Here is a 27,481-nt window from a genome sequence, read left to right as displayed (position 1 = left end):
CTTCAGGGCAGACTGAAGAAGGTGAATCGTTACAAGCTTATTTACACCAGAATAGTGGCGCGAGACGCAAAAACATTACAACTGACAAAAACGTGCATTTTCTAGAATAGCACGCTCTATGTATAAAAAGAATTTACACATCTCTACGTGGTTTCCTACTAAAAAAGTAAAAAAAAGTCATCACTATTAAGACCCCGCGGGTAGATAGACCCTCTATCTACCACTGGCCTTCCCTTTCCCTAAGCTGAGCCTCAGAGTTACACTTATCTATAAGTTGTACCATAACAATTCTGATGATTCCAGAACTACAACGCAGCACAAAAATCGGCACTTCTATGATGTTAAAGTTCCTTTTATTTTTTATTCTATTTTGGAAGCAGTATTCCATTTATAGTGTTAGTGTATATTCATTATTAAATTTTATCTAAGCAGCTGCCGTGAAGTGCGCACGGCTGGACAGAACATGCCTGTCCCGGGGTGGGCGTGGTTAGGCATGAATTTACCCCCTAAAAGATACCTCAGACAAAACAAACAGATCATTGTTAAGCTCGCTATCAATTATCGTCCCGTGGGTTGTGTGATGTTTTCGCTGGTTAGTTATATGATCTAAAAACACCGATTGACACGTTTTAACGCTCTTTCATGAGCTACAAGTTTAGATGAGCGATGGCTATAATAGTACCCTAAAAGATACCGAGGTAAAAAAAAAATCTGGGCATTCTCATTTTCACCCCTCTAAAAGATACCCAAGGCTCCAAATTTACACCCTCAAAGATACGACGATGATCCCCGTCTGATGGATATAGGGAGTACCCCCCCCCTCCCCCCAGGAGTTACTTGCCGCTCCCCTAGGCTAATCCCCCCCCCCAATCCCCGTTGGAAATGAGTGTTGTCATGGATTTTACCACTAAAATGCAGAGAAAATGAAGAGCGTAATTTTTTTTGTAAAACTAGTCTTGTAGATTCCTCGCGATTTCAGAGCCATTTTGAAATTACCTTTATCAGTCAGGATTTCCGACGACGTGTCGACCGATCGGTTCCGAACGTATACATTAACCGCTGACTTCCTGCAGACTCACCCTTCCTCTACGCCGGTGGAAAATTGCTTCCCGGTCTAACGTTGTGTTATTCAAGTCGAGTATAGAGTTGTAGACCTACAAATTTACTTCCAAGTAAAAAAGGCAAAATAGAAGGTTAGTGAACGCTCCTGTAGCAATTTATTTTTTTGCGGTTGGTCAGATTACTAAGATATATAAAACATATATTGCAGTTTTGTATGAAATGAACGGTAAGAGACCACAGGGCTTTTTAGACTGGAGCACGGCAGAATGTATTCCTATTTATTAACGCGCAATTGATATTACGAAAATAAACGCGTCACGGGTGTTTGTTTATCAGATATCTTCGGGCAGTCTGTAACCGATAAAACAAACAAAGACCCTGTTGACAAACATAATTCACCTCATAATGCGAGCCCAACATCCCCAACAGCGTAACTGATGACTCCCTTTACAAAGCAAACACACATGAGGTGTTGCGTAACAAGGTGGTTTATTTTCGTAATACGGAAAGAGTCGTTATTTAACGGGTGGGAGGGCTGCTATGTTTTTGGGGAGGGTTGCTATTCTTTGAGCCTCAATTTGGGGTAGGGCTTCAACTTTTGATACTGGGCTTAGGGATAGGCCCTTATTTTTTGAAAAGGTATTCTGATCAATTTCCGAGACTCCTAAAAGTATGGAATTTCAATTTTTGGGGGGGTGAGAACCCCAGACCCCCATAAAATAGATAGATTAAAGAGATGTGCCTTTTGCTTGCACTTTCATGACTTTCGTTTGGCTGGCGTTGAAAATCATTATCCCCTAAAGTGTGGCCTCTACTATTTTCATCTTTTGCAGTTTTGGTTTTATTAACTTCCATCAATGAATTTACGAATTTCGATTCATGTCATGTCCCCCCTACTAACTTTTCAGATTGGTGGTATGAAAACATATTTAAATAAGTCAGTTCTTCCCCCCTCCTCCCCCCCCACACACACACAATAATTCTAAGTCTTTTTTGTTCTGGTGGAAATTTTTGGTCGCCTTTTTTTGGGAGGGTCGTAATTTTTAAACCAGAAAAGAAGTCAGCTTAGCACCCCTCCCCCGATAAATAATGACCTTTCCCTAATATCTATCGTGTGTTAAATAGGAACACATTCTGCCATGCTCCTTTGGAAGCACAGCAAATAGCACTTCTAAGATACCAGGAAATGGCGGGTAAACAGCACCAGCATTCAGCAGCATTTCTGGAAGAATGTTGGGCTGGTGGGTTCACAAGCAGCCCCAAAACATACGTAAATGTTTTGTTACCTAGTTGACTAGTTAAGCTGATATTTTGATACATTATGGGTTGAGAGGGACGTGGAAAGCTTTGCTATGCCCAGTTGACCATGAGACAAAGGAAATTTAAGGGAAGTGTTGGCTAAACATCAGCCAGCAACTCCCAACATGGTGTAATAATGTATGGTATTCAAGTGTTTTTTTTTTCGCCAGCAATGATAGAAATGTTGCTGGCTTAATAGGACATACCAGTGTATGTAACCCTAATGTTGAGAAAGCTACTTTTATATTTTGACCACTTGTCTACTTTATTTAGACTACATCATCTTGGAAACATGGCCAACACAAAAACATTGTTTGATTGGGCTGAAAAAGGGGGAATCGTAAGCCTTGGGATTGGGGCACCAGACAAGACCCTGCTGGCCCAATGCAGTGAGTTGATGATGATGGCATCACAACATCTGGTAGCAACAGGGGAGACAAGCTTCTTGCAATATGGGCCGCGATTAGGAGACATTGATGCCCTGAAAGCTCTGGCTAGCTTCTTGAGCAAGGAGTACAAGGCACCAGTTGATGTTAAGAACCTGATGTTTAATTCTGGTGCATCACAAGGTCTCAAGTTCCTTGCAGGCTCCTTGATGCAGCATGGTGATACAGTGTTTGTGGAAGACCCAACCTACTTCATTGCCATAAATGTCCTTGTTAAAGATCAGGGGATGAATGTTGTTCCTGTGACTACAGATGAAGGGGGTATAGATGTTGAGCAGCTAGACCAGCTCATGAGCAAATATGCATCAATCTGCTCCAGACCTTTGACAGATAAGAAACCTTTTAGATTTATGGTGTATCTTACTCCTACATTTAACAACCCAAGGGGAACTGATCTCACAAAAGAAAGAAGTGTAAAGCTGGTTCAAGTACTGCGAAAGCACAAAGCACTTGCAATTTGTGATGATGTCTACAATGTAATTTACTTCAAAGAAGACAACCTCCCAAATGGTAGGCTCTTTAGTTATGACAATAAGATTGACCCCAACTACCAAGGCAATGTAATCTCCAATGCAAGCTTCAGCAAAATCCTAGGCCCTGGTCTACGCTTGGGTTGGATTGAAGGGCCTACCCATTTATTGACCATGCTCTCAGAGAGCGGTTATTCTTGCAGTGGTGGTTGTTTTAATCACTATACAGGTTGCATTATTGGTAAAGCAATTGAGCTAGGGCTTGTCTCCAAGCACCTGGAACATTCTAGAAAAGTCTACCATTCTAGAATGACAGCTCTGTGTGATGCAATTGATGAGTACTTGCCCAAAGTGAGGTATTTTAGGCCAAGTGGAGGATACTTTGTATGGCTAGAGTTTCCTGAAAATATTGATACCCAGGAGTTGCTAAATGTTAGCAAGAGAGAGTATAGTGTTTTTTTCCATGTTGGTCCCAAGTGCTCATGTGTTGGGAATTTTCGCAATTGTGCCCGCTTTAGTGCTGCATTCTACTCAGAAGACATTCTGAAAGAGTCTATTAGAAAAATAAGCTTGGCTTTGAGCAAGCTTATGAAAGAGTGAAATTTGGTATATACTTGGTGGTGATGCTGTTCTCATGTCAAACAGACAGATATATTGTATTTTTTGTATATTTGTATTTTTTATTACTAACAGTGTAATAAGTAAACACTTGCATACTTTGAGAGAATAATAAGAATATGCAATAAGAATACCTTTTGATAGCCTAATAAATAAAAGACTGGTATTTATTACGTAAATAAAATAAAGATGGCACAAGTAAATTAACATCATAGCATATCACAGTTAAAGCCTGACTCGAAACTCAAACTGCTTTTTGCCCTTGATTTAATTTAGAAAGGTTCACTGTAGATACTTACACGTATTTACCCCCCGACACATTAGCATATGTCCAGAGGAGGGTAAAAGGGTCATTATTACATGATTGAAACCTTTTCCATTGTTCTTGCAAGTCCTTTATTTCACTAAAATACCTATGAATAATTTACAATCTTAAAGAACGGGAAGGACAGGGAAAAGTGGCGTTTAATATGAACTCATTAAATATGAATAAGGTTAATAACTAGAATACTAATAAAGAGGAGTAGGTTTATAACTAGTTATTTTTTTAGCATTCACGGTAACAAATCCTGCATTCTGATTGGCTAATAGAGCGGTCCGGAGATTCCTATATCTGTATTTTCAAGACCTCAGTAATACGGACCTCCCTCCCGGCAAATAACCCCTATATATTAAATGTGAATACTAATAAAGGACCATCATATTAAACCTTGAGTAGGAATGAGCAAAAAAATCATTTTAACATCACAGATTTGATTACAAGAACGATTAAATATTTACAATGCATCAAAGCAAAATTTGTATTTGCAACCCTCGAAATTCAACAATAAGTTCAGCCAAATTTCTATGTGCAATTTTGGAAAAATTATTCAACCAGCAAAGTAAGGCTGTGGTGTGGCTATCTGAGGCATCTACTCACATGTTCCACATGTTCATTGTTGTCAAGATTACAGTTCTTGAAAATAGATATTTGGCGTAATAAAAATAAGTCGCTCTTCCTCGTTGTCAGTGAGCTCCATTCCCGCAGCATGCTTACACTGAAACTCCGAGTTACAAATATTTTGCAATTTAACTCCACCTTTGGGAATTGAGGCCGTGCATGGAACAGGCCAGCTCTAAATGTTAATTTTGATTGTGTACGGTATTGATCTAATAAGCTTTCCAAATTTGTGCAATCAACCACTAACTCTCCTGGGTTTTCTTGCAGATCAATAATAACCTGAACCTTGTTTGTTTGTTTTTTTCCAAAAAACAGTCAACTATTATTGAGTTTTGTCTCTTTTCCCCTAGTTAAAATTGTTTTTTACCAGGTATAGATCATGTAATAAGCTATTTAAATACCTCGGGCGTCAGCAGTTTGCCGCCCCCTGTATTTGATCCATACAACAGAGAAGAGAAATTATATGGGTAACCACTGAATAGATTTAATTGAATAGTTAAAAGGTGATTATGTTATTACTTTTCTCTGTATTTGGAGGCATCTAGATGTCTCTAGTAACCTATTTTTTGCACCAAAGGAACATTTAAGAATGTGATGTAAGCCAATTATAGACCATAAATTACTGCAGGACCCCATCTTCGAATAGGTGCCCCTGAACATAGCCTGCTCAACAGGTGCTAGATGTGTAAAAAAACAGAGGCAATAAAAAGCAGATTTCAGGCCAAACTTGTGAGCACTAAGTCTGATTGAACGGCTTTTCCGGGGGCCTGTTTTTGCAGGCTACCCTGAACCCTTTAAAAATGTGTTAATATAGGGTAAAGCCAACAACTATTCATTTGAGGATGAAAATATGTGGCAAACATTTTGGGGATTGAGGTCTTCTAGCCTAGGTCAAATTTCTAGCTTTCCTTCTCCGTTTGTACAATAAGGCACAACATAATACTGTTACTTTGTTTTACAATAAACAAGTTTCCTTTTTCTTTTGAAGTATATAATAGAATAAAAAAATTATTAAGAAAAAAAAAACAGAAAAACTAAAAGATGAAGTGACATTTTGCTATACACACGATGTAGCTAATGACCTTCAAATTTCATCAGATAAGACAAGTTTTAATTCCTCAAGAAAGGATGTAGTACAAAGAATTGAATCAGCAATTCCACCAGAATATAAAATTTTCAAAATAAGCCTAAGAATAAACAGCAAATTGCAACTGTTCTTCCAATTCCGTCAGTATCAACCAGACTTCTTCTTCATCTGCCCTGTTGCCATTTGAAAAATGGTAAAAAGTGAAACTCCAATGCCGACAACTGATAGAACCATAGCTCCACGGTAGGTCATGATATCCTTGGCTCCTCCCCTTAGATGAATAGGGGCTTCTCCAGTCTGCATTAGAAAACAAATTAACAAACTATTAACACAAATTTTGTTTAGATTTAGAGCAATTTGAGAGGGCAGCAGTTGAAAATAATCTTGTTTTGGCAACATCAAAAAAGGACAATTTCAAAAACCCCAGGAGGATTATTTTTTCTACCATATAGCCGAATGTGGACAAGACTTCTTAATTATCCCTTCTTGGTGAGTAAGTGCAACCTAACTGTGTTTTTAAAATAATTTGACAACCCTCCCCATGATTTCTAACACCTTAATTGTCTTCTGGGTTCCATCATTTAAAATCTCTGAAACGTTTTCATTGTCAAGTTTTGAAATTGATTTTCCTATGATGCCAGATATCTGAAAGACACTGGCCAATCAAAAGTCTTTAACTGTAATCCTGTTAGCTTGAATGATGGAAGCAAGAAAGTTAAAATTACATGAAATCCATCCGTGAAATGTTTGATTAATACTGTGTTATATCACAATAAGTGTTTAACACCTGGAATAATCGTTGAAACCGAGAGAGCTTGTTGACTTCCTGGGCAATACTTGCTCCAGATGACGATGCCATCTCTGCTGCAGTATCAACACTGGTGACCTTTAAACTACGAAGACTCTAATAAATTCAACACAATAACTCAGTTAAAAACTTGTTTGGGCTCGATTTTGCTGATTACCTGTATGGCGTAATTCATCATGGATTGCTATTTTCGAAATGTATATAAGGTATTGGCACCTATTCTCGTCCACGTTATCTTTGAATTGTATTACCAGAGAGAATTTCAAGTCAAAAAGGCATATTTTGCCTTGTTAAGCTTCTTCCACATTAGACTAATTGTGTAGACTTTGAATATTCTCACAAGTTTCTTTTTTTTTTTACTGATAAAAATCAAAGTACATGTAAATACTAACCCTATTCTCGTCCAGTCGAACATATTCTCGTCCGCTCGGAACCTATTCTTGTTTCATTTTAGCTAAAATACCAGACAATAATCTCTGATAAATGTAATTTACAAAAGTGCCATTTAATTCTAATTTAAGCTTCATTTGGAGAAGAGAGAGACAAGGCAAGCAACTTAATTTCACCCACACCAGCTTTGATTGAGTTCAACGAAAAAATAAAGAAGCTTTCGGCAGGATGCTACCGGCAGCAGCTGCACAGATAATTTTCACAACAGTATAGCGAGTTTTAGAGCGATACCTCTTGCATGGGCCGAGAAAATGCATTTCTAGTTCGATAAATGGAGACCTGACGATGATATGGACCAAACGGCGAGCCCAATGGCATCTGAGGAATGTATAAATCGCTTCCCGATTTAAAGTAAAAAGTATTAGAAAGCATGTTTTACCTACGTTGTTTCTTCGACTCGATGTGTCACTTTCTACTTTATAGTTTACTAAATATTTGACATTATTTTCGTGTGGTCGAGAATAGGTCCTGGACGAGAATAGGTACCTTACTAGGTAGTTGACTACACAGAGGTGGGCTTGTTTGTAGGAGGACGGAATGACCCGTCATAGTCTAATTCTTACAATAACAGGGAATTCTTACTAAGATACTATAAGATAAATGACATATTAAGCTTATATGGACGTGTATTGAGAAACAACCCTCTTCTCGCCGTTGAAGTCTTTTCACTTTACCTTGATGCCGAACACGGTTTTCTAAGCACTTATAAGTGTTTACCTGGGCCTGAAAGGCTGAATTGGCTTCCGAAGGTGTTAGTCGTCCTCCGAAAGAGCTGTACTTATAGAACATTTATGAGATATAAACCGGTAAAAACGCCGAAACGTTTGAACTTTGTGGATCCAAGATGGCGGAGAAAGAATGAGCGCTCTTTGCATGATGGATACCACAGGGCTCCCAAAATAATAAAAATCTGTGTGAGACCTATAAATTTCTACAGTTACTCTCCCTAGAAAATAAATGCGAAGGGTAAAAAACCCTTTTTCAACACACAATATTCCACTTAAAACAAAAAAGGCTCTAAGAGAGCTAATATTTCGTTCGTAGCATTAGTGTTTTTTATTTATTTACTTTTTTTTGTTAGGTATGGTCAGGAGAATATGTTTACCTGGTTAGTCAGTCGGTATAACATTTAGAACAATTTACTAGTAGATGAACTTAATCAAGATTTTTTATCTGTGTGGATTTTTAATGTGCGTGTGTGTGTTGGGGGGGGGGGGGGGGGGGGGTGTTCGTGGTTCGAGCGCACTTGGCATGCTGGTGAATAGCCCCAGTCCCCCAAATTGGGGTGGGTTTCCAATATGGCGCAGATGTAAACGAAATCCCGAGACAGGAAACACGTCGATTACTCCTGCTAAAAATACCAACCCATTGCCATGATTAGAGATGGAAACAGCTGAGGATGCCCTGGCTTGTGAAGATACCGCTTGCTCTGAGCCAAGCGTCAACGATGCATCAAATTTGAGTTTATCCCCTCTCAACAGAAGCGTCTCTGCCAGGTCGCCGAAATCCGATCGTAAGAGGAAAGTCTCTTTCCCCGATGACCACGCGCTGCCGTTATTTCACAGCCAAGAACCAAAGGACCCATGGCAGGATGGTAAAGATGTCACATTTTCTTTGTAGTCTAATTGGTATTGGATAATTTCATAGTGTAATCAAATTGTCTCGTCATTTCCTCTCTGTCGTACGTTTCGTTTAGTGAGAGGTGTTTTGATGACGATGGAGCTTCCTTTTATCTAATACCTCGAAAAGCCCTGTATTCAATAACCCTAAATTGAGATCTGTTACTCATCTGTTTGCTGATTAAATGGCTTTCGACCGTGACTTTCTAATCACGATGTTACCTTGCTCTCGATAAAATAAAGGTCAGTTCGATTCCTTGAATCAGAAAAATACCCACGTAAACGCTTCGCGAACAAATGCTACTGTTATATTTAGTGTCACCCTTCGCATCAACACTCAAAATTATCCAAACATCAATCTAGATATAAATCTTTTAGGAGTACTGTATCTTTGACAGTTTCCGTTTTTTCTACCTATCCAAATTGGAGATAATGTAAAAATAAATTATATATTATGCCTGTTCGTCTTACATTTGGCCTTTTGATTAATTGGTTGTTCAGATCGCATTTGTATTTCTTTTTTATTATTTGAGGTACTCACAGATACAAAGTAAGAATAAAAATTTAAACTGCTAATGATGGAAATGATGATGTGAAAATAATTCTATATTTGATAGAATACCATTTTTATATTCATTTTTTATTCTTTTTTATTTTTTCCACACTTGTCCAAAACATTTTGATCCATTTTGGTCCATACCGTTTTTAATATCCCTACTTAAATTTGACAGGTCTATTTAGTCTCCTATTTAAAGCAGGTATTCTTGCATGCTAACATTAATTTTCTTTCACACTGTGGGATATGCTGGTTGTTTTATTAGCAGAGCCAACAGGGAATTTTGATCATTGTGCTGTGAAGTGAGGCATGAACAGCAGTATAGCCATCCCATCAATTTCCCCATTTTTATGGTGAATGCATATAAAATTAGTGTGAACAAGTTACCAAACACCTATATGCATACAGTATAATTCTGTTTAGCATAGTCAAAGTCAACCTCTCTTTAGGAAAAATCTTGTATCAGAAGTACCAAGATAGCTGATGCGAGAGAATACAATAAATGTATGGATATTTTCAAGAAAATTAGGCTTGAGAAAAGGTTCAAAATCTTGAGACTTCTAATGCAGGGGAGTTGACAGCCATGGTTTAGATAATGCGTCAATAGATATTTCTCCACAACAGGTTGTCAGGATTACCTCACTATAGGCATAGTCCAAGGCATAAGACAATTATTTGTGTTAAGTGCCTCATTTTATTATGATACTACGACTCAGAGATAATGTCCAAACAGTTGCATTTGTGACTTTTTTTTCAAAATGAGACCAAATATCAAGAAATTCAGCAAATACTCTATTTATTTATTTCTTTACAAACTTTCACTGTTAAAAAAATGACTTAATCTTACTAACTAAATAAATTATGTCAGGGGAAACATCGCAGATCTTTACTCTACGACTCACATAAAAACACCCTTTCACCTAAAAATGATCTGAATATTTTGTGAAATTTCTGTGAAACATTAACTATTTCATTAACATTAACCGAAAAGCCTTGGGGGAGCACCGGGTCTTGACGAAAGCTTTTGTTATAAATTAGCTAAATGACTTTCGAGACTGGGAAGATATAAATTCTTAATAATAAAGAAAATTCTCTTCCAGGCAAAAGTATTGGTAAAAATATAATACTAAATCTCTCAAATTAAAAATTCTTTTTTTAAGTGGGTTTTACTTTACAAAAATTGAAATTTAGTGTCTTTGATGGATCATTGTACTTTTTAGTGTAATTTATTGCAATCTCTTGTCAATGATTTCCAACTGCTAACTGCCACATTCTGGTTTCTGTAATTCAAACTTACGGAATAACTTGGTGCATCTTGCAGAGAGGTGACTTGATTAAAAAGCATTTCGCTCAGGACTGTGGCTGCCACCAAAAGTAGTTTTTATTGTCATTTTTATTTCAGATTTCTTTAGTTTGGGGTGTGTCCTACATGGGCCTAGTGCCCGTTTACGCATGGCCTCATTGGACATATGTTTTGTATATTACAATTCTTGTCCTGACCAATAAAGATATAAAAAAATTGAAAACATTTTAAATGATAGAAGTCAGAAGGCAATCTAGATGTTGGATATTGTTGGCATGGGCTTGTACAATATTAATAACCTCAATCATGGCATACTTTTTATTTATCTTGTCAACTGTAAGTGCACAATGATTATGGGTTGATAAGCTGCTTAATCTTTCTTTAACCACACGGTGATTTCTAATGTGTTATATTTATTCATAATTTCATGTTAAGAATTAGAGTTATCACTTAAATTTTGCACAAATTTATTTCACATAATGGTATTACCATGTTTTACCGTACTTGGTAACTTGTACTTTTGTTTGGTTTGGAAAGAAGCAATTTGTTTCATTTCAAGGGTCACTGCCCTTCTAGATATACAGGGTTTATGGAGAAACAAAATAAAATGATTCTTGGGAAAATATACTAATCTATTATTTCATTTGAGTCTTTGAATTTTGCCCGACATACATATTGTAAATACTTTTGCCTTGAAATCAATGTCTGCTTATTGTCTTGTAAACTTTCTTCAACTATTGGTGCTTTTCTCTGTGTAGATTAGTGAGTCCTGTTCTGAAAGTCTTTTTATCTCTTGTGATAAAACCAGGATTAAATTGTCTTACCAGCCACCAATTAAACTCTAGGATTGAACCCTTCAAAATATAGATAATCAGTTAAACCGTTTAATTTTCTGTAGATTTATTCAATACCAGTACATCACAAAGTACTTGATATTGTTTTTGTCGTGGATTAAACTGTATGTAAGGTTTCTTCTTGACAATGCTAGTGATACTTTCTTTGTGCTTTATTTATTTATTTCTACAGTAAATAAAACCCTGTTTTTTTTGTTTTGACAAAATACCTTAGAATGCTGTAAAAGCCTAGTTATTACCACCTGAATATTTTGCTACAATAACAATGGTGTTTTCTGAGATATGTAGTGAAACGATTTTACAAGTTACAAGGAAGAAAACAAAAAAATCGGTCAATTAGATGTTATATAGTATACATACTCTCTCATTTTAAGTAATGAAGTTTTGACTTTTTTATCTTTTTAGGTGGAAAAGCTACAAGTTCAGAAGTTATTGAATCATACCGTACAGCATGTAATATAAGTAAAACAAAACCATGTGATAAGCTGATAAAACAGCTCGAGGTATGTAAACTGAAGTCATTGTTAATAGGGCATTGTTCCTTTTCTCACATTTATGATATAAAAGAGTTATGTGAGGTTTTTTTTAATTTTAACTTTTTTTTCAAATTTTAATTTTTTACAGGCTTGTGAAAGCTTTCACGAAAGAATTGATGTTATCGATTTGAGAGGTAAGCATGAACAAAAGCCTCCAAATTATGTACATAGATCATTCTAAAAAAAGATAATAAAATCCATAATGCACTCTAGTATAGCCAAAAGAAATGCATTTCTAGGGAAGTTTTGTCAATTTTTACTTGTGTAAAAATGAGCCAACCTTCAATCAAGTGTCCAAGCAAAACTTTTAGCTTTTGCACAATGCATACCCTGGTTCCAGAGCCTCGAAGGTCTTTTTATTAAGTGGCCAGTGGAGGAGCTTCTCAAGCTCCTTGTGCTCAGCTCTGCACTGCAGCACTGATCTTCACCTTTTAATTTTCCCAGGTACCAAGCTGGACCAGAAATCCTGTGAGTCGCTAGAGGAAGTTTTCCGGCAAGTCAGGACCAGGACTTTGGACCTAGAGAACACTAATCTTGATGATGAGGTACTGTTTGCATTACAACTCAATAACCAGTCTGTCATGAAATAACAGATGTACACAAAAGACTTGTGGAATTATAACGTTAAGGCTTTTTTCCAATTCTTACACAGGGTGTGATATCATTGCTTGAAATGGTTGAGTTTTACCACACAGCTAATCGCATCAATCTAGCATACAACAACAAGATCAAGATACGAGGATGGCAGGCTATTGCAAGGGCTGTCAAACTTGTAAGATGCCATTATGAGTCTTGTTTCTTTCTCAAAGTACAATAGCTACAAATTTTAACAACACATTCCTCCTATTAAAAAAATATATATGTTTTACGTGTTTTCACAGTAATGATTTACGTACAATTTTTGTATCTTTGTATGGCAATTTCATTTCTTCTTCTGTTTGTTTGTGTTTTATTCAGACACCCTGCTTGGAATACCTGGACTTGCGGCACACTGTCTGGACAGAGCAGTCTATACCTCTATTGGGCAGGTCCCTGAAGCTTGGCTGCAACCTCGTAGTGCTTCATATGGAGGCAACAAACCTCACAGGAAAACCTCTTTTTTTGCTTGGTATGTAGTGTTGATTGTTGTTGTTATGTCAGTAAGCTAGACATCCAACTATCCTGTTAGCTGGCTCTTATTCTGGCTTATTTAGGTATATGTGTATTTTTTTTTCTGGACAAGAGTGTTGAAGTGCACAAAGGATAAGGTGCTCTGGTTCCATATTTGTCACTAGTGAACCTTATTCTTCATTTGGAAGATAAACATTTCCGTATAACCCGTAAAGATAGCTGGCTAGCCAAACACTATTTTGACAAGGTGGAGAGCTCAACTGAGAAAATCCCCTCCTTGAGTGATACAGTCTTTCCTGTTATCACACAGTTATTATTTGACCTACAGCAACTGCAGTAAAAACAAACCACAACTTGCGTGACCTGTTTCTGGGCGATAACCGATTAGTCCCGTCTGACGGCCAGTGCCTCGGCACCATGTTGAAGTCCAACAAGACCTTGCGCCTTCTAGACCTCCGCAATAACCAGCTACAAGACATGGGTCTGGCACACCTGTGTGAGGGCCTTGTGGAGCAGAGAGATGGGGGTTTACAGACCCTTGTGCTCTGGAACAACCAGTTGACCTTCCAGGGCATGAGTGCTCTTGCAAATGCACTTGTGAGTATATAAGGTGGACATAAGATTTCCCCCAAATCCTCCTTTATTATAATCCTACAAGCAAAGCATGCCCTGTTGTACACAAAAGAGGCACCTGAAATACAGTACTGGGTCCAGTTCCGAGAAAACAAGTTAATGCTTACCAAGGAAAAAAATGTCCTTTTTATCCAATGAAATGTCAAGATAGCCATATTAATCCCTGGGTTAACACTAACCTGCTTTTTAGGAACTGCCCCCTGTATAACATATTGAAGCTTTCATGCGAATCACTCCTATTTCTGTTGCCTCTAAGCATGACTATTATCACTCTTTAGGTGGCGTTGACATCTTTGCAAACCTTGAACCTTGGCCACAATCGACTGACCAACGAAGGTATTCACCTTCTGAAGAGTGGGCTCCTGGGTAACAAATCCCTCCAAAGGGTGGGTCTACTGAACACGCGGCTTTCCAGTGAGGGGATCATTGCTCTTGCCGAGGTAAGGCTGTTAGACACATCCAGGTTTCCAGATAACCTTTAAGACATTTATTTCACTCAGGACAGTGTCAGGAGGATGTAGGGGAATGGTAGTGCCTCTAATATTTTCTTTTATGTTTCTATATTGTGCCTCCAATATTTTCTTTTATGTTTTTATATTGTGCGTCTAATATTTCGAGGCCTGCTACTGCACTGAATCTCCATGTGTATATAATTCACATTTGCTTAGCAAACTAAAAAAAAAACGATTGAAATATGCTAGGGAAAGATGAAAGGGAAAGAGGCTTATATATGTAGTGTACTTTAAACCCATTATAGCAGGAACTCTCTTCCAAATGACATTTTCAGACAGAATCCATAAAATGCCACTAACTGCGCCCAGCAGCATGAAACGTTTGTTTAATGAAATACAGTATTTTATGTAGATACTAGAATACTAATAAAAATGAAGGAATTATGACACGGAAGGCCCCCTACACGTTTGTTGTACCTTTAACAGGTTGTTGCTGACAGCAAGACGCTGCTGAGACTGGACTTGCGAGAGAATGACCCGTATGTTGGCGGTCTGATGGCTCTTGCACTATCGCTAAAGGTCAACAACAGTCTGGTCCGGATAGACCTTGACAAAGAACTCAAAAAAGAGCCGGTCAGTAGACAAACAGACAGACAAACAGTCAGACAGACCGGACTGACGGGTAGATTGCTGACGTTATTTAAGGTCTCGGTAAAAAGGTAAACGAAAAAAATATCGTCGCGCCTCAATTTTCGCTACATGTACAAACTATATATCAAATAAAAGATAAAAGATTGAATTATCTCCTGCAAGTTTATTTTTGCAATAGCTAATTCCATGTTTAAGTTTTGAGGCCTCAACCTCAAAAGTACGGAGTTTACTCTAGAGCGTAATGTACCTTCGCGTTATTGCGCATGCACTTGCACGTAATTGCATCTCAATGACAGATAGATGATCTACCAAAGTGTGTGAGGACTTTTTGTTATTTGACACTGTCAACAAAATATCACGAATCAAAGTTAGAACTCTCATTTCTGGCGAAATTTGGACACGAAAAGTGCTATAAAAGCGATCTTCAGTCGAAAATCGAAAATTCCTCACACTTTATGACATGGCATATTTATCTTTCAGATCCCGAAAATTTGAAGGCGATATCTTAAAACCCGTCGCGAGGTTACGCCCGACAAGCTGGAGTTCTCGCCTCAAAATAATACGCTAGAAAAGAAAAATTTATACGCTAGAATAGAAATTTTTTTTTTTTTGCAAAAATAAAGTTTAAGAACTATTTATACAGGTTTTGCAAAAACCACAAAAACAAACAGTGGTGTCAAATTTACCTTTACCAAGACCTTAAACATGATATTAAACAGGATTACTGGCATAGGGGAAGCTTAAAGAGACCTGGGCTACTTAATCTACTATATAAGTTAGGTCCGTTTTTAGAGACAAACGGACAGGCAGACATTTTGCCTTTGTCCTTCTATGTTCAGTGTATCTACAGTCCACTACTGTTTGCCCCTTGCCTTTGTCCTTCTATGTTCAGTATATCTACAGTTCACTACTGCTTGCCTTGCCTTTGTCCTTCTATGTTCAGTATGTCTACAGTTCACTACTGCTTGCCTTGCCTTTGTCTTTCTATGTTCAGTATATCTACAGTCCACTACTGCTTGCCTCTTGCCTCTTTAGAAAACACAAAAGTAGTGATTGTGTGAAATGTAAACTTTATGCGCAATTTTTGTTTTGCATCTTAGGGTATGGAGACCACCCAGCGAATATTATTAGCGGATATTTACGGTTATTGTCAACGCAATAAATCGCTCGCAAAGGACCAAGAGTCGGACCCAGCCCCCGGGGCTAGCAGCCCAACTACGTCACAAAGCTCCGTATCGGAGCCCACCCCTGCTTCTAAACCAAAGTCATCGGGGACGAGTCTACTTTCATTCCCGAGCACGAACTCTTCGCCGAAGCCTGTAATCAGGAATTTGGTACGTGACTTTTTCCCTCGCGTTTCACGCTTCACGATAACGCGAATCATGGAGGATACGAGTACGAGTAACGAGGCAAGTGCGAGTCCCGGGACGGACCCGTTACTCGCGAATGTAGGCTGTACGCCGCCGAACTGGACTAGTAGTAATCCGGGTGCTGTGCCCGGCGTAACGGAACAGTTGTCCGATATCAAACTAGTGGACATCGATTCGGACACTAGTGCAAGCTCGCAACCGTCGTCTGACGTAAAATTACTGGACATTGATTCGGATACTAGTGGCAGTCCGACACGCTTATCCGACGTCAATTTACTGGACATTGATTCGAACGCTAGTGGCAGTCCGACACGCTTATCCGACGTCAATTTACTGGACATTGATTCGGACGCTAGTGGCAGTCCCGAACGGGTGGAGCCTTTTGTATTTGATAATGATCACTTTGCGATCGGAAGAAGAGAAAGCCTCGATTCATTGGGGACGCCAATCTCACGAGACTGCGACGACGATACAGGTAAGATAATTGTGAGCCTCGTCATAAATTTACAATTAACCTGTTTCAATGGCCTTCGTAATTAGGTGGTCACTCCAATGGTCCCTCGTTATAATCTTTGCAATGTACCTCTTTTAAGGGCCAACTTCATTATGTGGTCATTAAAAGTCATGGTCTCCCAAATACTTAACAATTATTTGCCGAAGGCGAATTGAGCCTGAGGAGAATAATTGTTTTAGTATATACTTGGCGGGGACTGAACAAGACACATTTTGCTTTTTTGTAAGACACATTTTGCATTTTTTAACCACCACGAAATATAGAACCTCCAATGAAGACAATATACGTATCTTGATCAACATTATTTTGTAGACTAATTTAGTCTCGTTTGAAACGTCGTTTTCACGAATTTGATCGTAGAAATGATTTCTTTCGCTATGAATCCTCCACAGACGATAAGATACAAACTAAAATACTTCTTTTGCTTCTGATACATTATGCAGGCCTAAACTTTGAGTAACTTGTCGTTTTCCTTCGTATAAAGTGAAGATTTGCTGCTTTTGTTTATCGCAAATAGAATTTCAGCAAACTTGAAATCATTTCGGCGAGAAATTGTCAAAACACTGGTAGTTTGAAGCCGATTTTCCGGAAAGGACAATGAATCTAGATTAATTTTAGCAAAAATACCGTTTTAATGTGAAGCTCGATAATTTCGGGTGCAAAAAGCAGGGTTTTTTTATGGTAATTTCACGCAAAGCCTCGGTCGATACGCCAAAGCCTCAGTTTGATATTTCCCGGCATGACCTCACTCTCGGTTAGTAAGTAGTCATTATTTCGAGGTAGCGAACCAATCAGAACACGCGTTCTTATGAAGTTTCCGCTAAGTATATACTAATGTATTTTATACCGGTCCCAAATAAGTTTATTCACCGTTATTATCACCGCTAGCGGCCAGAATTCTCGTTATTGAAACCAAGCCCCCTTTGGTAACAAACGTGTCAATAAAAATTGATATCATATTCTTTTAAGTTGAGGTGGTTGTATAATATTGATAGTATAGCTTACTGAAAGTTTAATCTATCCAATTCTATGTAACCTAGACATCTGTTTCTGGCTTTTTAAGATTTCTTTTTCAGTAGATTATTATTTAAGACTCGTTGCTTTTTAATGGCGATCCTTTATTTATCGGCCATGTTGTCAGTCCCTAATAAGGTGACACACTGTGCACTCTTTTTCCTATTATTTAAACTACCGTTTCAAATTTCATTTAAAGCTCGCAAAAAGATTCCATCGCAGGCGTTCCCGACTCGTCACGCTAGGTGACAAATAAACCTGTACAAAATATCGGGATGAGGAGGCGGTGAATTGAGAGAAAGAAACACTAGCTCGCTTTATCTATGGTTATCTAGGGTCCTCCTGACTGCATGGTCCCCTGACACATTACGTTATACCACTTTCAGCATCTTACGAAGAGCATTCTGCCCATCCATTTGAGAGGGAATTGGACGAAATGTTGGCAAGCGTGACTAGCAGTCAACATACTTGCGTTACAAGTAACGCAACAGACGCAACCAGTCACGTTGCTGAGTTTACGAATCACACGGAGGATGTTTGCGATCAATCTACTTCGGACTGCGACGTGGACAATAGTAGTCACACAACTGAGGTCACAAACTGCGTCACAGATGTTACCAGTCACGCAATCAGCGAAGCTAACCATGTATCAGCTGTCACGATTAACGCGACCGATGTCACCGGTAACACAATTGATGTCACGAAGAATTCGTTGGACGATGGTACGTAGTACAGTAGAATACTTAATTGTTCCTTTAAAGGTTTGTGCGCTGAAGTGAAAATCATGTCGCCATTTTACGCGCCCACACGGGCCGCGCAAAGCATCCGTTTCGATTCGTTCAACTTTAGCGAGTAACTAAATACATATACCTTGAATAAAGTATCAACGCGCCCACACGGGCCGCGCAAAGCATGCGTTTCGATTCGTTCAACTAAAGCGAGTAACTAAATGCATTTACCTTGAATAAAGTATCAGACTTGAGTAATGATTTTTTTAATTATTACGAAGTTTTCTACTGCATCACGTTTTGTCTATAACGCTGTTTGTGAAACACCGCTCTTCCATTTTTACCGATTGCGTTCTTTTGTCATAGATGTCGTAAACCATAGGGTTTTTTATGATTTCAAAAAACCAAAAGACACCGCAAATATACGCAAGCGACCTTTCGTAAAAACCGTCCATTCCCCGGGCCTGGAAAGGAGCTTTGTTGAATTACAAGTTTAAGCCACTACGAGGGCAATGTGGACGGTAAAGGCAGAAAACTATGGAAAATCACGTGAAAACACCCTTGTCTGATACATTTCAGCCGTTTTCCTCCAAACTACAAAACAAACCAAGTTCACGGTCTCGCGAGGACGGGAACGTGTACACAGTAGACCAAACTGTCTCTGTTCACTGAAGCAGAAACATTGACTATTCAGATTTCTTGGGAATTATTTGGATTTAATTTTATCGAAACTAGCTTTAAATTGAGCCGCAATCATGAAAGCACTTTTGTCACGTTATCATTGCCGGTTGTAGTTGCTCCTGTTTTATTTTGTAATAGCACAAATCGAGCTATCTTTACGTCCCCCTTGTCGCGACTACTTTGTTGCGCCCCAAGAAACTTTCGAAACTGTCCCAATAGAACGAATAATGCAAAGATATGCAGCCTATTCATTCCAAGTATCTTGCTAATTATACAGAAGGCCTTATAGTCTAATTTACCAGAAGAAGCAATGCTCTTAAAAAGCGCTAACCGTTTCATGACGAAGCAAAAATATACAAAGAAATACAAAGTATTTCGTTGTCATTTAAGAACGGTAATCGATTTCAATGCAATGCAGTTATCGTCCTTCAATTTGGTGCATTTCGAAACCGGCTTTTACGCATCTATGTTTCTATTTTCTTTACACAAATAGCATGCTTATGCAAATGTAACAAATGCCAAGTACTGGATCGCTGAATCGGTCTTCACGGCCGAATACGCATGAAACGCGTAAAAACTTTGATGTAAAGACGTCGTCTGGCACAACACGGCAACATCCGCGACAATGGCTTCCTTCAGAGTACCGCAATCAGTTAAACAGGCATTGCTAAGTCCTACATCCACTGAGAGCAAGATCCATTATCCGGATTTCCCTAGGGGGGTGGACATCCTGACCAGTGCGTCAGGTATCGCAAGAAACCCAAATCTTAATGCTTTCACGGAACGCGATTATGATGGCAACGCAGCGGAAGGGTTGCTATCTGAAGGTTTGCAAAAACACGCTGAATCTGTGGGTTCTGAAAGGCATCGCGATGTCACAGGAAGGTTGAGGTGCGATGCCGGTAAAAGTTTCCAACTGGAGGTAGACACCCAGTCTATAGAGTCAAATATTGAAGGAAGCCCAAATCTTAGTTCTTCCTCGGAGTTCACTTACAATAGCAACTGGGCGGAAGAGTTGTTATTAGAAGGTTTGCGAAGACGCGCGATGTCTGTGGATGCTGTAAGGCAATGTGATGTTATAAGAAGGTGGAATTGTGAGTCTGAGAAGACATTTAAATTAGAATGCCGACCGGTCGCGGACTCCACTCTCCAGAGCGGCCTAACATACTCCGAGCTTCTCGCCAAAGCAATATCCTCATCTCCGGAACAGCGTCTGACATTGCAGGGAATTTACCGATGGTTCGAAGAAAATGTGGAAGGCATTTCCAACGGCAGTATCTCCAATCATGACTGGAAGGTACGTATACCGGGTATTAAGGGGGGTTCGTAAGTTAATTACGTAAACAAAAGTGCATAAGACGAATGGAGCTTTCAAAAGCAGTCCAGATCGTGGGTAGTGGTTATTTAAGGCTGTGATTTCCTTCCACGTGGATGGAGGCCCATTCGACGAGAGTGCCTATTTGAGTGCATCCATCTAGGTAGTCAATTTTGCTCGACATGATAAGGTCTTGCTCAGATGCTCCCTGTGATGACAATCTCTCACATTCTGCTGCGCAGCAGGCTTCGTGCTGGCTTTTGACTTCATTTTTCACCTTTTAACTGCGTAGAGGTGCACCCGTAACATTATATTTCCCTTAAGCCAAAACTAAACGCAAATTCTTGCAAGTTTTGCTACTTGCGAAAATTCTGACAACCAAGAAATTTGTTTTCTTGATATTTACTACTTTACAAATGAAATTCTAAGAACTATACTTGTTTTGGCGCTTGTGTAAAGAGTGTTTGCAGTACAAGATTGGGGTGGTACAAGATGTAGGACAAGATGTATTTAATAAGAGGACATTGAGTTGTGTATTTTTTAGTTTATAGGTGCTTTTCTTTCGCTTTGAAGTTCGGATATAAACAGTTTTATTTTAGTTATTTTACCTCGGGTTGTACTGTAACAACGACAGTAGACTGTAGTGGGGACGACCGGGCTTTACTTCGCTGTTACAAACTCAAGGTTTACAAGATATATCTCTGCGGCTTCTACCGCACCCCTTTTTATATGGTCCTACAACGGCGTCCCTTAGGTAATCCGACACTGACAGCCATGGAAAGCTTTTAGCTCTGTTTAGATAAGGTTTCAGCCAATGGGCGTCCGAGGAACGAACTACCCCCCCATGGGTGTGTCGGTTTGTTACCCTTGGTCTACCGTGACTTACGTAATGTTTACATGTTGCTACTGACTACGGTTTTCACACACTAACTTGTTTCACTGCTAGTGCGCATGGCAAGATACACACATGAATGTAATGATTCCAATTCCAATCATTTTTGCACTCAAAATCTTAAACCGTACTCAATCCTAATTTCGTCGACGGCCAGGTCTGAATCCTACACAGGGCAAACCCTGTGTGAACTCAGACCTAACTTTTCTTCCTTCGTTAAGAAGCGCGAACCGAGAATCGGTGGCCAAATTCCGATTGTCAAATACCCCTGGAAAAAGGACGCGCCACTCCTACTTTTCCACTGGGTCAACTTTTTACTTTTCGCTATCCTATTTCATCGGAACAGCTAAAGTTACTTTGTTGATATAACTTGCTTAAACAAACAGACGCCTTTTAGTTGAATAAACAAAACGTACTTATAACGGTTTTTAACTTCAGGAAGGTCGGTGTTTAATTAAAGTAAGATATTTAGTTGTCAAAGATGACGTTAATCTATATTTCGTCATTTTCCTACGTGACAGTACACAGCAATGTGCCGATGTTGCTACAGTCAATTCTCTTCTACCAACGCCCCTCTATCATGTACGCCTCGTTATTACGGACACCCTGCTATTTCGGGCACCTAAATACAAAGAAATGGCTAAAAAAAAATATCCCCTTATTCAGGACGCTTGCTATTGTGGATATTAAGTCGTTGTTAAAGTGTCTGTCATAGCGGGAATTGACAAAGTATTTTTATTAACCTCTACATTTTTTTTACTCTTTTGTGCCACAGAACACAGTGCGTCACACATTATCGATGAGGAAGCGTTTCGTGCGAGTCGCCATGACCTCAAAGGGAAACAAATCATGGTGGACAGTAAAACCTTGCCTGATGCAAAAATCTAACGACAAACCGACAAAACCCAAGACGTGTATCAAGAGAAGTCATTCGGAGACGCTATGAGAGTACGTCGCCGTCTTAGTTATGGCTAGAGTTTGTACGACGACAACAAATTTGGGCTGCTGCCTGAAGAAGCCCAACATAATATGAAGAAATTTCAAGGATGCGTGCGTCATTGCACAAAGAGCATGGGCGAATACAGGGGGGGGGGGGATTGGGTGGATATCCACCCCCTTTTTGAGCACACAAAAAAAGTCACTTAGTTTGAAAAAACTACGGAGAAGGTACTGTCCATGTGCCATCACCTGCTTGACTTTGCTGACGCGAAAAATTCAATTCAGCTTGAAGTTTTGTTAGACCTACCAAGGACCACTGGATCAGATACAAGCCGTCTATCCGGACATTATCCACCCCCTATTTTGAAATCCTGGATCCGCCCCTGAAGAGTATAGCATTTTCGGCGTGGAATGAGACAAGAAAACTGTATCAATGAAGACGATGAAGTATACATCAAGTAGCGAAGTTCCAGTTCATGTTGAGCCCTATCGTATGGAAGTACACAATTTCGAAAAGACTTTGATGTACCACTTTCTCTGCCAGTCGAACGTGCAATCTTTGTTCCTTTCCGATATGGCTGTCTATAGGGTGCGACTCTGTTTTGTTTTTGTTAAGAAATTAACCTGACCTATATACAAATAAATATATTATGTACAAATATATATATTGCTTATAGCTGCGTGGCGCAAATAGCTCATAGCTGCGCAGCGCGCGTTTGCAGAAATTTCCTAGTTAACGTACAAAAAGGACGAAAATCAGTTTCTTATACTGGCGGGGAGAGAATTAAAAAGAGTAGCTGCAGAATGCTGGAAAGTATCTGTTGTAAACGGAACTACTAGTCTTGTTCCAGAGTTAGATCTAAGGCATATTGTCGGTTTTACAATATCCAAGTTAAGCTAAGAAGGCCAGGAAGTACTATAAAGTGCTTTAAAATCTGATTTTAACAAGGAGTAGTCCCTCAGTTCGATTATAGGCAGCCAGTTCAGGTCCAGGATTGTAGAATACTGTTTACATAGTGAGCAGTTACAAAACTAGCCATTGCAAATTGTAGTCGTTGCATCCTTACAAGCAGATATTTAGGCAAAGGGTAAAATACAGTGTCAGAGTAACTTAATTTAGATAAAATAAGAGTGTCGACTAGATATTTACGTAATTTAAAGTCAGTGAAGTGTTTAAGTTTCCTTATCGTCCGGAGTGTTCCATAGCATGATTTCAAAATATTTAAGATGGGAGTCTAGGTAGACACCAAGGAGCTTGGTGACTGACTGGCGTTCTAGGTTGACGCGGGATATCGACAGGCCGAGGTTGAGCAGGTCCAGGGAGTGCTATGATGACATCTGCTTCGTTTACTTGATATAACTTTGACTAACGCGTTTACTTAGTATGTGGACACAGTAAAATATACATTATATGCAATAAAATGCCGTACAAAATCATATGAGAATGAAACGGTTATGATAAGCCATGCACAAAAGCGCAAGCATCATTACGTTAAAAAAATCATTGTTGTTTTGCTCTTCTCTGCATGCTGGTGTTCTTCTGAGCTGTTTACACATTTCTGGGTTCAAGAATGATAGGGGTTTTCCAACAGTGCTTTTTTTCCTTCTGTTCCCCATTAGTGCAATAAAAACAACGTTACACTATCTGTCACGTATTCCAATTGTCACGCTACTGTCCAAGCACTCAACTGAACTGTTCGCTTCATTATTATGTCACACATTTGAAATGCATGCTTCTTGTCACATATTGACAAAATATCCATTGCTATTTATGCTTTTTCGCGTCGTATTTTTCTCCTACAGATTATCTGGCCCGGACAACTTTTTTAGTGTTGCGCTGAATCTTAAAGTTGTGTCTTCAATGATAACGCGCAAACACTTGTATTCTAACAGCGGGGCACTTTGTTCAAAGCTGCACACACCTCTTTATTTAATGTTACGAATATACGTCTGCGTCTACGCGGACATTACGCAGCTACGTTTGTTTCAAGTTGTGCATGCACTTCTATGATGTTGCGCTGAGAGATTCATGGGTAACGTATTACTGGCTAAATCCTGGTCTCTGAAAGCCATGGGAATGTTAACAAAAACGTAAACAAGAATGTAGCAACTTCCCAAAACTCGGTTTGTTTTTATTTACTATTATTTGTTTAATTATTTCACACCCATAAACCGATGCGACACATAGATTCTTTGAGTGCAACCTTATTTGAAATTGGTGTATATTACGGGGACACGAAACTTGTTGCAGCAGTGCAATGACGATTCAAGTGTCCTCAAATCGTTAAGGCCCTATGGTACTATCTCGTTGCTACGAAAAGGAAAAGAGCTACATTCGGTTAAATAGGCTAAAATCGCCGCGCGCCTTCCAACTTGATTCCGTGGCCCAGTGGTTAGCACCTTTGACTCGTAAACAAGCGTTCCGGGTTCAATCCCCAATTTTCTTTTTCTTTTCTTCGAAGAGATTGAAATAAACTTTCGACATTTTGTAGAAAAAAATGCAATTTTTATGTTTTCCCATATTTACCAAATATGTGGTTTTCGAAGAACATAAAAATTCGCCATTTCTCGCGGTATCAAAATTTCGCAAATCCGATGCGTGAAGTTTTAGAAAATAGTAATGTTAAAATATTTCTGCAAAAAAAATATGTTAGATTTGAACAGTAGCTTCTCCAACACGTTTTTCTGTTCTGGGTCACGTGACCATGGGATGGGTCAGATGACGTCATCACTTGTGTTATTTATGTCTAAAGCACTTATGTTGAAAGTTCCAAGAGATTTGACAAAAAAACAAGCTTTTATAAAACAAACAACGGACTCAAAAGATAGTACCATAGGCCCTTTACGCCTCGTTGTCTATCACGTGTTCATCAGTCATTTACATGCTCTAAACTGAGCCCGTTTCTCTTTCAGGATTTTGGAAAGAACAGCTTGACGGTCTTCGCAAAAATGCAAATGTCAACTCTAGCCCACCCTCCTCGGGGGATCTGTTGTTCTGTGAATAACAAGGACCGGTTCGGCATGGGACCTAGTGGAAAGCGTGACCAAAGGTAGAAGCTCTGCGTAGCATTGCGTTACCACTCTTAGTGGAAAGCGCTGGACTAACATGCTGTATAGATAATTTATTAACAGGTAATTTTATATGGTAAAATTGATGAGAAGCAATAGTGTGTCAACAATTATGTAGTTGAGATAATTTTCATCTCAACTTGCGAAGAACTTAATCCCGTCACTTAATAAATTTGAAGGAGTCCGCCACACTGCTGTATAAAAAATTATAAGCCCCGCCTGACTTGGTCAAGTGGCTACAATCTGTGTAATTTTAACGGTTTGATATTAAGGGATTTAATATCAAGTTAGTGACGTCACAATGCTAATGGCGTCGTAGAATTCCCGTGATGCTGGAGGGTCGCCTCAATACGCTTTCGTTTCGCGATCACTTTTTTACTCAACTGTTTTTAATGTCTAACTGTTATGAATCGGCCCTCCTTGTGAAGAGGGTAGGTTAAGTGTTTAGCAGAGAGGAGTCGTATAGTTAAGTTTGTTAGCCTGTAAAGTTAATGACAATAGACACCACCCTTTGTATGTTGGTGCGGTAATGTAACCAGAAGATGAAACACTTAGCCTTGTTTGGCATCAATGCAATTACGCCTACCAGCAAAATATGGTATTCTTAGCTTTGTTTCCATTTGTTCATTTGTATTGTCGAAGTTAAGTAAGCTTTCACTTATACTTACAGTTATTCGCATTATTCGAGTCTAACAGAATTTGTTGAGTGCTCACTTTTTCAAAGCTTTATGAGCCAAATTTACGGAAATTGCTTGCGCGATCTTGACAACGAAGTAGATAGTATATAGTCAGGACCATCAAATTCCACTGAGAGATAGCGATCCACCAATCACAGTGTTCCCATGCTCATTTCACTGACACTTTGAAACAGTCTAATCTTTCCTATTGGTTTAGCAAATTTATTTCTTGGCATTCTTTTTTATTCGAACTTCGATTGATTGTTTAGCTTGGGCCGATTTTTGTATGCTAGCTATAATGAGTAAACTTAGTCATAGAAAAAGACAAGAGTTAACTAATCGTAGCAGGTGGTTTTGTAAGAGTCTACAGTAGAAATGATTTTCAACAACAAATTTGGTTGTTATATAGTAATTATGTTTTAATTGGTGTATGGTATATGAGGGCGTATGGCAATTTTCAAAATAAAATGAAATCATACTTGCGGTAGTATCTATTGCCATGTTTACTGCACCCCTTCTCTATCCCATCCCCTCCGCACTCCCCGCTGTGGCAAGAGTAGGTCCTTAATATATGGTTTGGGTCCCTAACACCCAAACCCTAACCATTACTATAGTGAACCATATAAGGAGGATCTGCTATAGTGAACCATATATGAAGGATCTACTATAGTGAACCATATAAGGAGGATCTACGGTTGCAAGTCCTAAAACGCTGCAAAAGTAAGCTCCCGTAACGGAAATAGGAGATGTGGTAACAGACGTAGGAAGTGTTGCCGAACTACAGCACCCTCCAGCTTGTTAATGAGAAAATAGCGACATTAATGTTGGCCCATCAGTGTTGTCTGTTGTCTGTTGTTGACAGGAATCCCGGCGCCGTTAGAACTGGCTTAAAAGTGGAAAATTGGCTTTGTCTTCTTTTCAAGCATTGTTAATTAAGCGCAAAATGGACGAGACGCAAAAATCTGCTCGTTTCTAGAAACCAAGTGGTAATAGTTTTTTTTCTCATCGAGTCAGGGTGTGAACTCAAATAGGTCACATGCACTAAAAGACCACGTGACTTTTTGGATGACAAATTCCATTTAGAGATTTTATTTTTTCGTCGTTCTCTGGCGTGACGGGCCTTTCTGTTTTTATTTTGGCTTTTTTTAGTTTGCTACTGAAAAGGTTCCGTGATGAGTTAGTGCTCGATAAAAACAGACGGGTGATCGTCGGCAAAACCGAATTTAATCCTAAGGGCAGGAGGGCACTTTGGGCGTGGTCAACAGAATTTCTTTTTTCTAACAGATAGCAAATTGGGTGTCGTCGAAGGAATTTTTAACCCTAAGAGAAAGCAGAATCGAAAAAAAAACCCTTACACACCCCCTTACAAAAGGCAGTTGGTCGAATTT

The 27,481-nt window shown here is 39.1% G+C and overlaps 4 protein-coding genes across 4 annotated transcripts; 3 read left to right on the top strand and 1 right to left on the bottom strand.

The window, feature by feature from the left end:
* Positions 1-1,080: 1,080 nt before the first annotated feature.
* LOC5506996 (uncharacterized protein YER152C) lies at positions 1,081-4,427 on the top strand. The gene is made up of 2 exons (XM_001627627.3): positions 1,081-1,193; positions 2,635-4,427. The coding sequence occupies exon 2, from the start codon at positions 2,654-2,656 to the stop codon at positions 3,875-3,877; it is 1,224 nt and encodes a 407-aa protein (XP_001627677.2). The 5' UTR covers positions 1,081-1,193; positions 2,635-2,653; the 3' UTR covers positions 3,878-4,427.
* Positions 4,428-5,929: 1,502 nt separating this feature from the next.
* Positions 5,930-8,056, bottom strand: LOC5506997. The gene is made up of 3 exons (XM_001627641.3): positions 7,898-8,056; positions 6,710-6,826; positions 5,930-6,219 (listed from the first exon to the last, which is right to left on the bottom strand). The coding sequence occupies exons 1-3, from the start codon at positions 7,967-7,969 to the stop codon at positions 6,070-6,072; spliced, it is 339 nt and encodes a 112-aa protein (XP_001627691.1). The 5' UTR covers positions 7,970-8,056; the 3' UTR covers positions 5,930-6,069.
* Positions 8,057-8,460: 404 nt separating this feature from the next.
* Positions 8,461-26,578, top strand: LOC5506998 (protein phosphatase 1 regulatory subunit 37). Its single transcript, XM_032375459.2, has 12 exons — positions 8,461-8,774; positions 11,918-12,015; positions 12,137-12,182; positions 12,493-12,593; positions 12,701-12,820; positions 13,006-13,156; positions 13,487-13,755; positions 14,070-14,231; positions 14,730-14,876; positions 15,995-16,739; positions 18,179-18,514; positions 25,261-26,578. The coding sequence occupies exons 1-12, from the start codon at positions 8,564-8,566 to the stop codon at positions 25,350-25,352; spliced, it is 2,478 nt and encodes an 825-aa protein (XP_032231350.2). The 5' UTR covers positions 8,461-8,563; the 3' UTR covers positions 25,353-26,578.
* Positions 18,521-23,993, top strand: LOC5506999 (fork head domain transcription factor slp1). Its single transcript, XM_001627629.3, has 2 exons — positions 18,521-20,498; positions 22,184-23,993. The coding sequence occupies exons 1-2, from the start codon at positions 19,827-19,829 to the stop codon at positions 22,352-22,354; spliced, it is 843 nt and encodes a 280-aa protein (XP_001627679.1). The 5' UTR covers positions 18,521-19,826; the 3' UTR covers positions 22,355-23,993.
* Positions 26,579-27,481: the final 903 nt, after the last annotated feature.

The sequence above is a fragment of the Nematostella vectensis genome, chromosome 7 (genome assembly GCF_932526225.1).
Source record: "Nematostella vectensis chromosome 7, jaNemVect1.1, whole genome shotgun sequence".
NCBI lineage: Eukaryota > Metazoa > Cnidaria > Anthozoa > Actiniaria > Edwardsiidae > Nematostella > Nematostella vectensis.
This window is presented reverse-complemented; position numbering and strand designations above follow the sequence as displayed.